Consider the following 16814-nt stretch of genomic DNA (forward strand, 5'->3'; position numbering starts at 1 on the left):
GAAATTCCTTCGTTATGTCATTCTCAATTAAGCAGATAAAAGGCCTGGAGTTGATTTGAGGTGTGGTGCTTGCATTTGGAAGATTTTGCTGTGAAGAAAACATGCGGTCAAAGGAGCTCTCCATGCAGGTGAAACAAGCCATCCTTAAGCTGCGAAAACAAACAAAAAAAAAAAACATCCGAGAAATTGCTACAATATTAGGAGTGGCAAAATCTACAGTTTGGTACATCCTGAGAAAGAAAGAAAGCACTGGTGAACTCATCAATGCAAAAAGACCTGGACGCCCACAGAAGACAACAGTGGTGGATGATCACAGAATAATTTCCATGGTGAAGAGAAACCCCTTCACAACAGCCAACCAAGTGAACAACACTCTCCAGGAGGTAGGCGTATCAATATCCAAATCTACCATAAAGAGAAGACTGCATGAAAGTAAATACAGAGGGTTCACTGCACGGTGCAAGCCACTCATAAGTCTCAAGAATAAAAAGGCTAGATTGGGCTTTGCTAAAAAACATCTAAAAAAGCCAGCACAGTTCTGGAAGAACATTCTTTGGACAGACGAAACCAAGATCAACCTCTACCAGAATGATGGAAAGAAAAAAGTATGGCGAAGGCGTGGTACAGCTCATGATCCAAAGCATACCACATCATCTGTAAAACACGGCGGAGGCAGTGTGATGGCTTGGGCATGCATGGCTGCTAGTGGCACTGGGTCACTAGTGTTTATTGATGATGTGATACAGGACAGAAGCAGCCGGATGAATTCTGAGGTATTCAGAGACGTACTGTGTGCTCAAATGCAGCCAAACTGATTGGTCGGTGTTTCATAATACAGATGGACAATGACCCAAAACATAAAGCCAAAGCAACCCAGGAGTTTATTAAAGCAAAGAAGTGGAATATTCTTGAATGGCCAAGTCAGTCACCTGATCTCAACCCAATTGAGCATGCATTTCACTTGTTAAAGACTAAACTTCAGACAGAAAGGCCCACAAACAAACAGCAACTGAAAACCAGTGCAGTAAAGGCCTGGCAGAGCATTAAAAAGGAGGAACCACAGCGTCTGGTGATGTCCATGAGTTCAAGACTTCAGGCAGTCATTGCCAACAAAGGGTTTTCAACCAAGTATTAGAAATGAACATTTTATTTACAATTATTTAATTTGTCCAATTACTTTTGAGCCCCTGAAATGAAGGGATTGTGTTTAAAAATGTTTTAGTTCCTCACATTTTTATGCAATCATTTTGTTCAACCCACTGAATTAAAGCTGAAAGTCTGAACTTCAACTGCATCTGAATTGTTTTTTTTCACAATTTATTGCGGTAATGTACAGAACCAAAATTAGAAAAATGTTGCCTCTGTCCAAATATTTATGGACCTAACTGTAAGCCTGATGCGTTTTGGAAACAAAGTCCTGTGGACTGATGATCAAAATAGAACTTTTTTGCCACAGTGTGCAAAAGGTATGTTTGGAGAAAAAAGGGTGCCAAATTCCAGGAAAAGAACACCTCTCCAACTCTGAAGCATGGGTGTGGATCGATCATGCTTTGGGGTTGTGTTGCAGTCAGTGGCACAGGGCACATTTCATTGGTCGAGGGAAGCATGGATTTGAATAAATACCAGCAAATTCTGGAAGCAAACATCACACCATCTGTAAAAAAGTTGAAGTTAAAAAGAGGACGGGTCCTACAATAAGACGATGATCCAAAACACACCTCAAAATCTACAATGGAATACCTCAAAAGGTACAAGCTGAAGGTTTTGCCCTGGCCCTCACAGTCCCCTGACCTAAACATCATTGAAAATCTGTGGATAGATCTCAAAAGAGCAGTGCATGCAAAACAGCCCAAGAAACTTGTAGAACTGGAAGTCTTTTGAAAGGACGAATATGTGAAAATCCCCCAGGTAAGAACTGAAAGATTATTAGCTGGCTACAAAAAGTGTTTACAAGCTGTGATACTTGCCAAAGGGGGTGTTACTAGGTACTAACCATGCAGGGTGCCCAAACTTTTGCTTCAGGCCCTTCTCCTTTTTTGTCATTTTGAAAATGTAAAAGATGAAAATAAAAATGTCTCGTCTCGTCTTCTTCCGCTTATCCAGGACCGGGTCGCGGAGGCAGCAGTCTAAGCATGGAAGCCCAAACTTCCCTTTCCCCAGACACCTCGGCCAGCTCCTCGGGAAGAACACCGAGGCGTTCCCAGGCCAGCCGAGAGACATAGTCCCTCCAGCGTGTCCTGGGTCTTCCCCGGGGCCTCCTCCCGGGGGGACATGCCTGGAACACCTCCCCAGGGAGGCGTCCAGGAGGCATCCGAAAAAGATGCCCGAGCCACCTCAGCTGGTTCCTCTCGATGTGGAGGAGCAGCGGCTCTACTCCGAGCTCCTCCCGAGTGACTGTGCTTCTCACCCTATCTCTAAGGGAGCGCCCAGCCACCCTGCGAAGGAAACTCATTTCAGCTGCTTGTATCCGCGATCTTGTTCTTTCTGTCATTACCCAAAGCTCATGACCATAGGTGAGAGTCGGAACGTAGATCGACCGGTAAATTGAGAGCTTCGCCTTTTGGCTCAGCTCCTTCTTCACCACGACGGACCGGTAAAGCGACCGCATCACTGTGGAGGCTGCACCGATCCGCCTGTCGATCTCACGCTCCATCCTTCCCTCACTCGTGAACAAGATCCCGAGATACTTAAACTCCTCCACTTGAGGCAGGACTTCTCCACCAACCTGGAGAGGGCAAGCCACCCTTTTCCGGTCGAGAACCATGGCCTCGGACTTGGAGGTGCTGATTCTCATCCCAGCCGCTTCACACTCGACTGCAAACCGCCCCAGTGCATGCTGAAGGTCCTGGTTTGAAGAAGCCAACAGGACAACATCATCCGCAAAAAGCAGAGATGAAATCCTGTGGTTCCCAAACAGGATTCCTTCCGGCCCCTGGCTGCGCCTAGAAATTCTGTCCATAAAAATTATGAACAGAACCGGTGACAAAGGGCAGCCCTGACGGAGTCCAACATGCACTGGGAACAGGTCTGACTTACTGCCGGTAATGCGAACCAGACTCCTGCTCCGTTCGTACAGGGACCGGATAGCCCTTAGCAAAGAGCCCCGAACCCCATACTCCCGAAGCACCCCCCACAGAATACCATGGGGGACACGGTCGAATGCCTTCTCCAGATCCACAAAGCACATGTGGACTGGTTGGGCAAACTCCCATGAACCCTCGAGCACCCTATGAAGGGTATAGAGCTGGTCCAGTGTTCCGCGACCAGGACGAAAACCGCATTGTTCCTCCTGGATCCGAGGTTCGACTATTGGTCGAATTCTCCTCTCCAGTACCCTGGAGTAAACTTTCCCTGGGAGGCTGAGAAGTGTGATTCCCTTATAATTGGAGCACACTCTCCGGTCCCCTTTCTTAAAAAGAGGGACCACCACCCCAGTCTGCCACTCCAGAGGCACTGTCCCCGACCGCCACGCGATGTTGCAGAGGCGTGTCAACCAAGACAGCCCCACAACATCCAGAGACTTGAGATACTCAGGGCGGATCTCATCCACCCCCGGTGCCTTGCCACCGAGGAGCTTGCAAACCACCTCAGTGACTTCGGCTTGGGTAATGGACGAGTCCACCTCTGAGTCATCAGCCTCAGTCTCCTCAGTGGAAGACATGACGGTGGGATTGAGGAGATCCTCAAAGTATTCCTTCCACCGCCCGACAATGTCCCCAGTCGAGGTCAACAGCTCCCCACCCGCACTGTAAACAGTGTTGGCAGAGTACTGCTTCCCCCTCCTGAGGCGCCGGACGGTTTGCCAGAATTTCTTCGAGGCCGACCGATAGTCCTTCTCCATGGCCTCCCCGAACTCCTCCCAGTTCCGAGTTTTTGCCTCCGCAACTGCCCGAGCTGCAGCGCGCCTGGCCTGCCGATACCCGTCGGCTGCCTCAGGAGTCCCGGAGGTCAACATGGCCCGATAGGACTCCTTCTTCAGCTTGACGGCATCCCTTACTTCCGGTGTCCACCACCGGGTTCGGGGATTGCCGCCACGACAGGCACCGGAGACCTTGCGGCCACAGCTCCGAACAGCTACATCCACAATGGAGGTAGAGAACATGGTCCACTCAGACTCAATGTCCCCCGCCTCCCTCGGAAGCTGGGAAAAGCTCTCCCGGAGGTGGGAGTTAAAGACCTCCCCAACAGAGTGCTCGGCCAGACGTTCCCAGCAGACCCTCACCATACTGTACGTTTGGGCCTGCCAGGTCTGTCCAGCTTCCTCCTCTGCCAGCGGATCCAACTCACCACCAGGTGGTGATCAGTTGACAACTCAGCCCCTCTCTTCACCCGAGTGTCCAAGACATAGGGTCGGAGATCAGATGACACGACTACAAAGTCGATCATCGACCTCCGACCTAAGGTGTCCTGGTGCCACGTGCACTTATGGACACCCCTATGCTCGAACATGGTGTTCGTTATGGACAAACTGTGACTAGCACAGAAGTCCAATAACAAAACACCACTCGGGTTCAGATCGGGGAGGCCGTTCCTCCCAACCACGCCCCTCCAGGTGTCACTGTCATCGCCCACGTGAGCATTGAAGTCCCCCAGTAGCACAATGGAGTCCCCAGTCTGAGCACCCCTCAGTACCTCTCCCAGGGACTCCAAGAAGGCCGGATACTCTATACTGCTATTTGGCCCGTAGGCACAAACAACAGCAAGAGCCCTCTCCCCAATCCGAAGGCGCAGAGAGGCGACCCTCTCGTTCACTGGGGTAAACTCCAACACATGGCGGCTGAGCTGGGGAGCTATAAGGAAGCCCACACCAGCCCACCGCCGCTCACCACGGGCGACTCCAGAGAAGTGGAAAGTCCAGCCCCTCTCGAGGAGCTGGGTTCCAGAGCCCAAGCTGTGCGTGGAGGTGAGCCCGACTATCTCTAGCCGGTACCTCTCAACCTCCCGCACAAGCTCAGGCTCCTTCCCCCCCAGCGAAGTGACATTCCATGTCCCAACAGCCAGCCGCTGTGTCCGGGGATCAGGTCGTCGAGGCCCCTGCCTTCGACTGCCACCCAATCCACACTGCACCAAACCCCTACTGCTACCTCTGTGGGTGGTGAACCCACAGGAGGTCGGGCCCACGTCACCTCTTCGGGCTGAGCCCGGCCGGGCCCCATGGGCAAAGGCCCGGCCACCAAGCGCTCGCATACGAGCCCCAACCCCGGGCCTGGCTCCAGGGTGGGGCCCCGGCTGCGTCCTACCGGGCAACGTCACGGTCCTGGATTTTTTCTCCATAGGGTTTTTTTTGGTGAACTGCTCTTGGTCTGGCCTGTCACCTAGGACCTGTCTGCCTTGGGAAACCCTAACAGGGGCATAATGCCCCCGACAACATAGCTCCTAGGATCATTCAAGCACACAAACCCCTCCACCACAATAAGGTGGCAGTTCTAGGAGAAAAAAGATCACTCTGCTTATAGGACGTACTTGCAAAAAAAAAGTGCAAAAGTTTCTAGCATAATCAATTTTAAAACCTGAATTTTTAGATCCATAACGAGAACAATAAAACAAATAAAAATGTTTTTTTGCTTAAAATATAAAGGGAATGAGTCATCTTTAACTTTAGTTAAAGTTAGCCTTTTGGTGATCATTTCATCTTCAACTTGCTTAACTGTTCGCAGTAACAGCAATTTTGACCAGGGGTGCCTAAACTTTTGCATACCACTGTAAGTATTCATTTCCCAATGTAACTTACTGAGTTACTTATAAAACCAACATTGACAACTTGTTCGCTTCGGTCACTCATACCGTATATTTCACCACTCGAAGATAAACTTCATATTTTCATGCAACTGTGTAATATCCTCTATATATCTAGATCACTCTGCTTATAGGACGTACTTGCAAAAAAAAAGTGCAAAAGTTTCTAGCATAATCAATTTTAAAACCTGAATTTTTAGATCCATAACGAGAACAATCCATGCCATTTTGTGACCCTGATATTCTAAGGTTCTCTCTGGTTTATGAATGAATGGAAGACAGAGTTTATACAGTAATCCTGAAGTTATGATATGTCAATTGACCTGTGAACTGAGCAAACATAGAGGTACAGAGTCCATTACGGCCATGTGATATGAACACATGTCCCAGAATTATAATACTGTGATTTTGGAACACACTCTGATTGTGTAGTGTATTGCAGTGCTCTCTTACATATTGCTCATAATAAATCATACAGTATAGCACGGGCGATTGCTCTAAGACAACGAGGGAGGCTCAGCCTCCTCTAAAAATGACGAACATTGTGTAGGATGAATTGCGCTAGGCTTATGTTATAGCCGACCTTATAACATTGCAATTTCAGATCCAGAATTTCAGATCCAATTATATGTGCTCAACCCAACTACAGTGCGAAATCATTCCATTATAACTTTAATGTGTGCATGAGTTCTTCCCCCTTGTGACAGCGCGATGCAGCCCAGCCTCAGTGGACTTCAATGGCATTTGGGAGCTCTGCGCTTTTCAATCTCAAAATGCAAGACGATTATTGGACAAATACTGCGAAAACGCCCGCCCACGGAGTCCCACGGACTCCCAGCCTCAGTGGACTTCAATGGCATTTGGGAGCTCTGCGCTTTTCAATCTCAAAATACAAGACGATTAATTGGACAAATACTGCGAAAATGCCTGCCTACGGACTCCGAGCCTCACATGGGAGGGACATGGCAGTTTCCGCGAGGAGACTGGTAATTGGTGAAAGCGGCCGGATATTTTCTTTGATTGACAGCTCGTTTCAAATATAGACAGGCAGCGGTGAATTTCACTTCAGTCCCATGCAGATTCGCAAGTGCTGTGGTGTATTGTAAGAGATCAGCTTACATTTCGATTTCGTTCATTACATACGGTTTCTACCAGCTTTTTTGGTTTGTATACATTTTCATTGTAAATAAAGTGTAAATATAGTGTTGTCAAGTTTGCTATCTTAGTTCCAGAAATTTCGTTTATTTGAGTGACTGAACTTGAACTTGAGGGGGCTAGTCAGCTAGCAAGAAAGCTGCGCACAGATGCCAAGCATTGCTGATTTAATTTTGGCGAAGCCATTTGCCAGTCTTCCTTTCGAGGAAAAAATTAAAATTAAAGAGCAGGGTAGACCAACGCCTCAAATTGACTTGGTGAAAAAGGTAGGGAATAATACTCGTTCCTTTCAGCTCTCCTGGTACGAGAAAGTGAATTGGCTAACAGCAAGTGACCCACATCAACAACAGTAATAGGCTACTTTAGTAATATGTCATGGATGGACCAAAAATATAGAATCTATTTAAAATGTTTATGCTGAGTATATTATATTGGAATATATATTTTTCTGGATATGAATTAAACACAGCTACAGTTTGGAAAACATTTTTAAACAAAAACACAGCCGAGAACATTTCACACTACAGACCTGGATTAAAAGTGAAGGGTTATCAAAATTGTCAATAAAACATTTCTCAGTCAAAATAAGTAAAATATAGGGAAAGTGTCATTGAATGAAATGTGTGGCACCCAGCTCTACTGCTGAGGTTCCTGACAAAGAGCTGCTTTCATCTCATCTCATCTCATCTCATTATCTCTAGCCGCTTTATCCTTCTACAGGGTCGCAGGCAAGCTGGAGCCTATCCCAGCTGACTACGGGCGAAAGACGGGGTACACCCTGGACAAGTCGCCAGGTCATCACAGGGCTGACACATAGACACAGACAACCATTCACACTCACATTCACACCTACGGTCAATTTAGAGTCACCAGTTAACCTAACCTGCATGTCTTTGGACTGTGGGGGAAACCGGAGCACCCGGAGGAAACCCACGCGGACACGGGGAGAACATGCAAACTCCACACAGAAAGGCCCTCGCCGGCCCCAGGGCTCGAACCCAGGACCTTCTTGCTGTGAGGCGACAGCGCTAACCACTACACCACCGTGCCGCCCGAGCTGCTTTCAATAATGATCAATTTTTAAACAACATGCCACAATTTTAAAATATAAAATGTTAAAATATACCCCCCCCAACACCACCATCATGTATATTGGACAGTAGGCTAATGGGCCAAAAGAACCTGTTATTTCACAGTTTGTGACGCTGCCAACAATCAGCCAGATCAGAGACAAGAGTATGGGCAAAATTGATGTTTTTTCTTTTAAAATCTGGAAATATCGTAACCGACCAGCCTCCCCTGTTTGAAAGACTACCAGCCGCCACTGCAGTATAGAGAACTATTTCATGTACTTTACACAGGGAGTCACAAATTTTTAACTCACCTGGTCACTCAACTTTTAATTTGCTTACATTTAAATAGAGACATAGAAATACTGCAGAATCCTGAACATTAAACATTCAAGATAGTGAATATTTGAGATACGAAGCCTTTTGCTTATTTCTGTTTCAATTTTAAATGACAAATAAAAATTCAGTGTGGACCAAATAGACAGACAGACAGACAGACAGACACTAAACATGAAGCAATACTGCTTCGTTATACACACTAAAAGTGGTAAAAGTGGATTATAAGACAGACATAATAAGGAGGTAATAAAGAGATCTGAGCTTTGACCTGAGTCAAAGTGACTAAAATATACAGCTTTGCACTTTTACATTTCAACATTGCAGTTTAGAAATCTATGATTCTCTCAGACGTATTGAACATCCATACATACAGTCAAAGTAAAAAGTTTGTGAACCCCTTGGAATTTTCTATATTTATGTCTAATTCCCATATAAAACATAGTCATATCTTCATGTAAGTTACAATAATAAACAAAGACAGTCTCCTATAACTAAAGATACACAGATTTTCAAAGAATGTGTAAATCATTGAATAAATCATTCAAACTGTGAAACTGAAGGTCGGAAAAAGTAAGTGAACCCTAAGCTAATGACTTTTTAAAAAGCTCATTGCAGTCAGAATTTAGCACACCTGGGTTCCATTTAATGAAACGAGTTCAGAGGTGTGGCCTAGAATTACTTTGATTGATAAAAACCCCTGAAAAGTTTGAGTTTGAACTTTTGACAAGAAGCATATCCAGATGGGAATCATGCCTTGCACAAAAGAGCTATCTGAAGACCTAAGATCAAGAATTGCTAACTTACATAAGGCTGGAAAGGGTTACAAAGTCTTCTCAAAGATTGTAGGTATTCATCAGTCTACGGTCAGGCAAGTTGTCTATAAATGGAGATGATTAGGTATTGTGGCTACTCTGCCTAGAAGTGGGTGCCCTGCCAAGATGACCCCAAGAGCACAACGCAAAATCATTAATGAGGTAAAGAAGAACCCGAGAATGACAGCAAAAGACTTGTAGGTGTCATTAGAACTGGCTAACATCTCTGTTCGTGATTCAACAATATGCAAAACATTGAACAAGAAAGGAGTCCATAGCAGGACACCAAGAAGGAAGCCACTGCTGTCAAAAATGAACATTGCTGCACGCCTGAATTTTGCAAAAGAGCACTTGGACACTCTACAATGGTACTGGGAAAATGTTTCGTGGAGTGATGAAACCAAAATTGAACTATTTGGGAGGAACAAGCAGAACTCCATTTGGCATAAAAAGGGCACTGCATATCAACATCAAAACATCATCCCTACAGTAAAGTGTGGTGGAGGGAACATCATGATTTGGGCCTGCTTTGCTGCATCAGGGCCTGGACAGCTTGCCATCATTGAGGGGAAAATTAATTCCCAAATTTATCAACAAATTCTCCAGGATAATGTGAGGGTGTCTGTCCGTCAACTGAAGCTCAGAAGAGGCTGGGTGATGCAACAGGACAATGACCCCAAACATCGCAGAAAATCCACAGCACAATGGTTTCAGAAGAACAAAATCCACTTTTTGGAGTGGCCTAGTCAGAGCCCAGATCTCAATCCTATTGAGATGCTGTGGAATGACTTGAAGACAGCCATACACAGAAGACAACCCAAGAATATGGAAGAGTTAAGGCAGTTCTGCAGGGAAGAATGGGCTAAAATTCCCCCTGCACGATGTGCAGGTCTGATCTGCAGTTACAGGAAGCGCCTGGTTGAGGTCATTGCTGCCAAAGGAGGGTCAACCAGTTATTAAATCCAAAGGTTCACTTACTTTTTCCACCACTCCTGTGAATGTTGAATGCATTTGTATAATAAAGTCATGAAAAAGTAGAATTTTTTTTGTGTTATTGGCTTAAGCTCATTGTGTATATCAGTACCTGTGACTTGGATGAAGATCAGATCACTTTTTATTACCAATTCATGTAGAAAACCAGATAATTCCAAAGGGTTCACATACTTTTTACTTTGACTGTATTAAAATCCCCATTTCGAAAAGTTGGGATATTTTCCAAAATGCAGTAAAAATAAAAATCTGTGATCTGTTAATTCACATGAGCATTTAACTGACAAAAGTACAAAGAAAAGATTTTCAATAATTTTACTGACCAACTTAATTATATTTTGTAAATATAAACAAAGTTAGAATTTGATGCCTGGAACACACTCAAAAAAAGTTGGGACAAAGGCATTATTACCATTGTGTTACATCACTTTTCCTTTTAATAACACTTTTTAATCGTATGGGAAATGAGGATACTAATTGTTGCAGTTTTCCAATTCGAATTTTTCCATTCTTGCTTGATACAAAACTTCAACTGCTCAACAGTCCATGGTCGCTGTGGTCTGATTCTCCTCTTCATGATGCCACACACATTCTCAACAGGAGATAGATCTGGACTGGCAGCAGGCCAGTCAAGTCCACATACTCTGTCTATGAAACCATGCTGTTGTAGCCCATGCAGAATGAGGCCTGGCATTGTCCTGCTCAAATAAGCATACTCTTCCTGGGAACAGACGTCGCCTTTGTTACGCCCGGCTCTGCTGTGCTGTGGGTGTCTCATTCCTCCTCGACATAGTATACATGGTTGCCCGGTCTTCCAGCTCCCTGGCTGCAGGGGGAGCTGGTCAACGTGGCTGTGTGGGCCATGGTGGCCAATTTGCCAGCTAATTGGAGCTCATTGGGAGGAGGTTTTAAACACCTCCTCCTGGGACGCTCATGGGTCATTTCCTGCTCCGGCCCCTTGCTTCTAGGGCTGACTGCATGTGGCTTCCTTTTTTAATTCTCTCTCTCCCTTTACCTTTTTACGCATTACATTTCACAATGCTGACTTTCACCACATTTTTTTGTTATTTTACATTCACTGATTTCTCTTGAAATTTAATGTATTAAACAACTATTGTTTAACGTTGCATATCGGTGTGGTCTCCCTTATGTTGTCGCCGCTTTGAGCCAAGTGGTCATAACACCTTGATGGCAACATATCTCTCTCCAAAATCCCAATATATGCCTCCGTGTCAATGGTACTTTCACACACACATGCAACTCACGCATGCTGTGGGCACTGATGCCCCCATACCATCACAAATGCTGGCTTTTGCACCTTTCTCTGATAACAAGCTGGATGGTCATGTTCACCTCTGGCAAAGAGAACTTGATGTTCAGTTTTCCCAAAAACAAGCTGAGATGTGGACTCATCTGACCACAGCACACGTTTCCACTGTCTTTTGGTCCATCTGAGAGGAGTTCAGACCCAGCGAAACAAGCCAGGTTTCTGTATAGAATTGATGAATGGCTTCCTACTTGTGTAATACAGTTTCAGGTTGCATTCCTGGATGCAGCAGCAGACTGTGTTATGTGACAACAGTTTTCTGAAGTACTCCCGGGCCCATGTGGATATATTTTTCACATTAGCATGACGGTTTCTCAGGCAGTGCCACTTAAGGGCTCGAAGGTCACGCATATTCAACAGTGGTTTCCAACCTTGCCCTTTACACACTGATGTCTCCAAATTCCCTGACTCTTTTCACAATATTATGGACTGTAGATTCTGAAAGACCTACATTTTCTGCAATCTTACATTGAGAAATGTTTTTGAATTAACTAAAAATTATTTCACACATTTTGGCACAAATGGGGCAACACAGTGGTATAGTGGTTAGCACTGTCACCTCACAGCAAGAAGGTTCTGGGTTCGAGCCCAGTGGCTGACAGGGACCTTTCTGTGTGGAGTTTGCATGTTCTCCCCGTGTCTGTATGGGTTTCTTCCAGGTACTCCAGTTTCCCCCACAGTCCAAAGACATGCAGGTTAGGCTAATTGGTGGCTCTAAATTGACCGTGAGTGTGAATGGTTGTTTGCCTCTATGTGTCAGTCCTGTGATGACCTGGTGACTTGTCCAGGGTGTACCCCGCCTCTCGCCCATAATCAGCTGGGATCGGCTCCAGCTTGCCTGCAACCCTGCACAAGATAAGCGACTACAGATAATGGATGGATGGTACAAAGGGGTGAGCCATGACCCATCCTTGCTTGCAAAGACTGAGCCTTTGGTGCATGCTCCTTTTATACCCAATCATGAGACCCTCATCTGTTACGAATTATCCTGTTTATTGTGGAATCTTCCAAAATGGGGTTACTGGAATAGCTTATAAACTTTTCAGTCTTATTTTGCCTCTTTCCCAAGATTTTTCTTTTTTGAGTGTGTTGCAGGTATCAAATTGTAGGCACCACACACACATGCACACATACATACACACACACACACACACACACACACACACATGATATATATATATATATATATATGAGAGAGAGAGAGAGAGAGAGAGAGAGAGAGAGAGAGAGAGAGTCAGCTTGTTCTTGGGATTTTTTTTAAATTCTATTTTATGTTGTACAGTGCGTCTGTAATTTTTTTTTCCACATGTCTGATAACTTGCTGATGTTACATAATTTCCCAGGTAGGGATCAATCAAATCTATCTATCTATCTATCTATCTATCTATCTATCTATCTATCTATCTATCTTCATTTATAATTACAAAATAATTTTTTTTTTTTGTATTTTTGTCAGTCAAATAAAAGGTTCATGTAAATTAACAAATCACATTTTTGCTTTTATTACATTTTGGAAAATATCCCAACTTTTATGGAAATGGTGTGTGTGTGTGTGTGCGTGTGTGTGTGTGTGTGTGTACACACACACACACTACACTGAGTGCAGAATTATTAGGCAAGTGAGTATTTTGACCACAACATCCTTTTAATGCATGTTGTCCCACTCCAAGCTGTTTAGGCTTGAAAGCCTACTACCAATTAAGTATATCAGGTGCTGTGCATCTGTGTAATGAGAGGGGGTGTGGTCTAATGACATCAACACACTATATCAGGTGTGCATAATTATTAGGCACCCTCTTTTCCTCTGGCAAAATGGGTCAGAAGAGAGATCTGACAGACTTTGAAAAGTATAAAATTGTGAGATGTCTTGCAGACGGATGCAGCACTCTTGAAATTGTGAAGATGTTGAAACGTGATCACCGAACAATCAAGCGTTTCATTGCAAATAGTCAACAGGGTCGAAAGAAGCATGTGGGGAAAAAAAAGGCGCAAAATAACTGCACATGATCTGCGGAAAATCAAGCGTGAAGCTAACAAGCAGCCATTAGCATCCAGTTCTGCCATATTCCAGAGTTGCAACATTCCTGGAGTGTCAAAGAGTACAAGGTGTGCAATACTGAGGGACATGGCCAAGGTAAGGAAGGCTGAAAAACGACCACCACTGAGTAAGGCACACAAGATAAAACGTCAAGACTGGGCCAAGAAATATCTTAAGACTGATTTTTCTAAGGTGCTGTGGTCTGATGAGATGAGAGTGACTCTTGATGGACCAGATGGATGGGCCTGTGGCTGGATCAGTAATGGGCACAGAGCTCCACTCCAACTCAGACGCCAGCAAGGTGGAGGTGGAGTACTGCTATGGGCTGGTATCATCAAAGACGAGCTTGTTGGACCTTTTCGAGTTGAGGATGGACTCAAACTCAACTCCCAGACCTACTGCCAGTTCCTGGAAGAAACCTTCTTCAAGCAGTGGTATAGGAAAAAGTCAGCATCTTTCAAGAAGAACATGATTTTCATGCAGGATAATGCTCCATCTCATGCGTCCAAATACTCCACTGCGTGGCTAGCCAGTAAAGGTCTGAAAGGTGAAAAAAATAATGACATGGCCCCCTTGTTCACCTGACCTAAACCCCATAGAGAACCTGTGGTCCATTATAAAACGTGAGGTCTACAAAGAGGGAAAACAGTACACCTCTCTGAACAGCGTCTGGGAGGCCGTGGTTGCTGCTGCACACAATGTTGGTCGTGAACAGATAAAGAAATTGACAGAATCTATGGATGGAAGGCTTTTGAGTGTCCTCATGAAGAAGGGTGGCTATATTGGTCACTGATTTGTTTTTGTTTTGTGTTTGAATGTCAGATATGTTTATTTGCAAATCTGGAGTTGTCATATCAGTGTACCTGGTGAAAATAAATAAGTGAAATGGCTACATATTTGGTTTTTATTAAGTTGCCTAATAATTCTGCACAGTGAAAGTTACCTGAACACATACATATTCTCCTAAAATGGCCAAAACTAAAAACACCCCACTCTAACTTCCATACATATTCAGCTTTGATATTTATGAGTCTTTCTGTTTGATTGAGAACATAGTTGTTGTTCAATAATAAAACTAATCCTCAAAAATACAACTTGCCTAATAATTCTGCACTCCGTGTATATATACTAGTGCATCTCAAAAAATTAGAATACCATGAAAAAGTTCCTTTTTTTCATAATTTAATTCAAAAAGGTAAACTTTCATATATTCTATATTCATTACATGTAAAGTGAAATATATTTAAAGCCTTTTTTTTGTTTTAATTTTGATGATTATGGCTTATAGCTCATGAAAATCAGAAATCCAGTATCTCAAATTATTAGAATATTCCCTAAGATCAATCAAAAAAAGGATTTACAAGACAGAAATGTCCAACTTCTGAAAAGTATATTCATTTATACACTCAATACTTGGTTGGGGCTCCTTTACCATGAATTACTGTATCAATACGGTGTGGCATGGAGGTGATCAGTCTGTGGCACTGCTGAGGTGTTATTGAAGCCCACATTGCTTTGATAGTGGCCTTCAGCGTATCTGTATTTTTGGGTCGGGTGTTTCTCATCTTCCTCTTGACAATACCCCATAGATTCTCTATGGGGTTCAGGTCAGGCAAGTTGGCTGGCCAATCAAACACAGTAATATCATGGTCAGCAAACCATTTGGTAGTAGTTTTGGCACTGTGGGTAGGTGCTAAGTCCTGCTGGAAAAGGAAATCAGCATCTCCAAAAAGCTCGTCAGCAGATGGAAGTATGAAGTGCTCTAAAATCTCCTGGTAGATGGCTGTGTTGACTTTGGACTTGATAAAATACAGTGGACCAACACCAGCAGATGACATGGCACCCCAAATCATCGCAGACTGTGGAAACTTCACATTGGGCTTCAAACATATTGGATTCTGTGCCTCTCCACTCTTCCTCCAGAATCTAGAACCGTGATTTCCAAATTAAATGCAAAATGTACTTTCATCTGAAAAGAGGACTTTGGACCACTGAGCAACAGTCCATTTCTTTCTCTCCTTAGCCCAGATAAGACACTTCTGACATTGTCTCTGGCTCAGGAGTAGCTTGATATTAGGAATGTGAAAGTTGTATCCCCTTTCTTGAAGATGTCTGTTCGTGATGGGTCTTGATACACTGACACCAGCCTCAGTCCACTCCTTGTGAAGCTCTCCCAAGTTCTTGAATCAACTTTTCTTGACAATCCTCTCAAGACTGCGGCCATCCCTGTTGCTTGTGCACCTTTTCCAGCCACCCTTTTCAGCAATGACCTTTTGTGGCTTACCCTCCTTGTGGAGGGCATCAGTGATCATCTTCTGGACAACAGTCAAGTCAGCAGTCTTCCCCATGATTGTGATTGTGTGTACTGAACTAGACCGAGAGATACACTGTGTTCATACCGTTTTACTCAAACTCGAAATGAAATATTCTAATATTTTGAGATGGGCTTTTTTATGTTTTTTTACTGTATGCCATACTGATTAAAATTAAAATAGAAAAATGCTTGAAACATTTTAGTTTATGTGTAATGAGTGACTCATTACACATAAACTAAAATGTTTCAAGCATTTTTCTTGAATATATACTATATATTATACTCATTATGAGTCTATAATATATAACATTTTCACTTTCTTAAATAACAGATGGAAAATACTGAACTTTTTCACAATATTCTAATTTTCTGAGATGCACTAGTATATATTAGTGTATATACACACACATACATACATACATTATATATATATATATATATATATATATATATATATATGTATATATATATATATCGAGAGAGAGAGAGTATGAATGAAATGGAAGCACATGAGTTTTAATACTGTAAAATATTATAAGGACCCCAGAGATACCCGATAACCATTACGTAAATAAACATTAGATCACTACTTATTACGTCATTAATGTCAGGTCCAGTACCTTTCAGCTCGGACGTGAACCGCCTTATAACACACGGACATCCGGTCTTCAGGTCAAGAAGACAGGGTTGCATTCTGTGAATAGAACTGGAGAGTAATTTCGAGCAGAACCGCAGCGACATGTTTTCCATAAACCCGTCCACTCGGAGAGGGGCGGGGACGGACACGAGGCTTCATCTCCTAGCCCCGCCCACTGAGCACAACCCGGAAGAGATGCTCTCCTACTGCTCTTATATAAACATCACATCGCCTGGACTTGTAAATGTTTACAATGCGCTGTTCTTTTAAACCTAATTCACGCAATTATCATGTTAATGCCACCAAACAAGCTGAAATTTTAAAACGAACTTGTAATACAACAGTCAAAGTTTCCAAAGGACTACATATCCCATCAGGCGACACAGAAGCTCCGCC

At 43.8% G+C, this 16814-nt stretch overlaps 1 protein-coding gene across 3 annotated transcripts in view; it reads right to left on the minus strand.

Annotated features, from left to right (window-relative positions):
- The window catches only part of sugct (succinyl-CoA:glutarate-CoA transferase), a 370194-nt gene extending 353664 nt beyond the window's left edge, over positions 1 to 16530 (minus strand). For all 3 annotated transcript variants that reach the window (XM_060922511.1, XM_060922510.1, XM_060922512.1), the window contains exon 1: positions 16402 to 16530. In XM_060922511.1, the coding sequence (XP_060778494.1) occupies positions 16402 to 16522 (121 nt within the window). In that variant the 5' untranslated portion in view covers positions 16523 to 16530. The remainder of the gene's footprint in view (positions 1 to 16401) is intronic.
- Positions 16531 to 16814: the final 284 nt, after the last annotated feature.

This window comes from Neoarius graeffei, chromosome 5 (genome assembly GCF_027579695.1).
Source record: "Neoarius graeffei isolate fNeoGra1 chromosome 5, fNeoGra1.pri, whole genome shotgun sequence".
In the NCBI taxonomy this organism is placed as follows: Eukaryota; Metazoa; Chordata; class Actinopteri; order Siluriformes; family Ariidae; genus Neoarius; species Neoarius graeffei.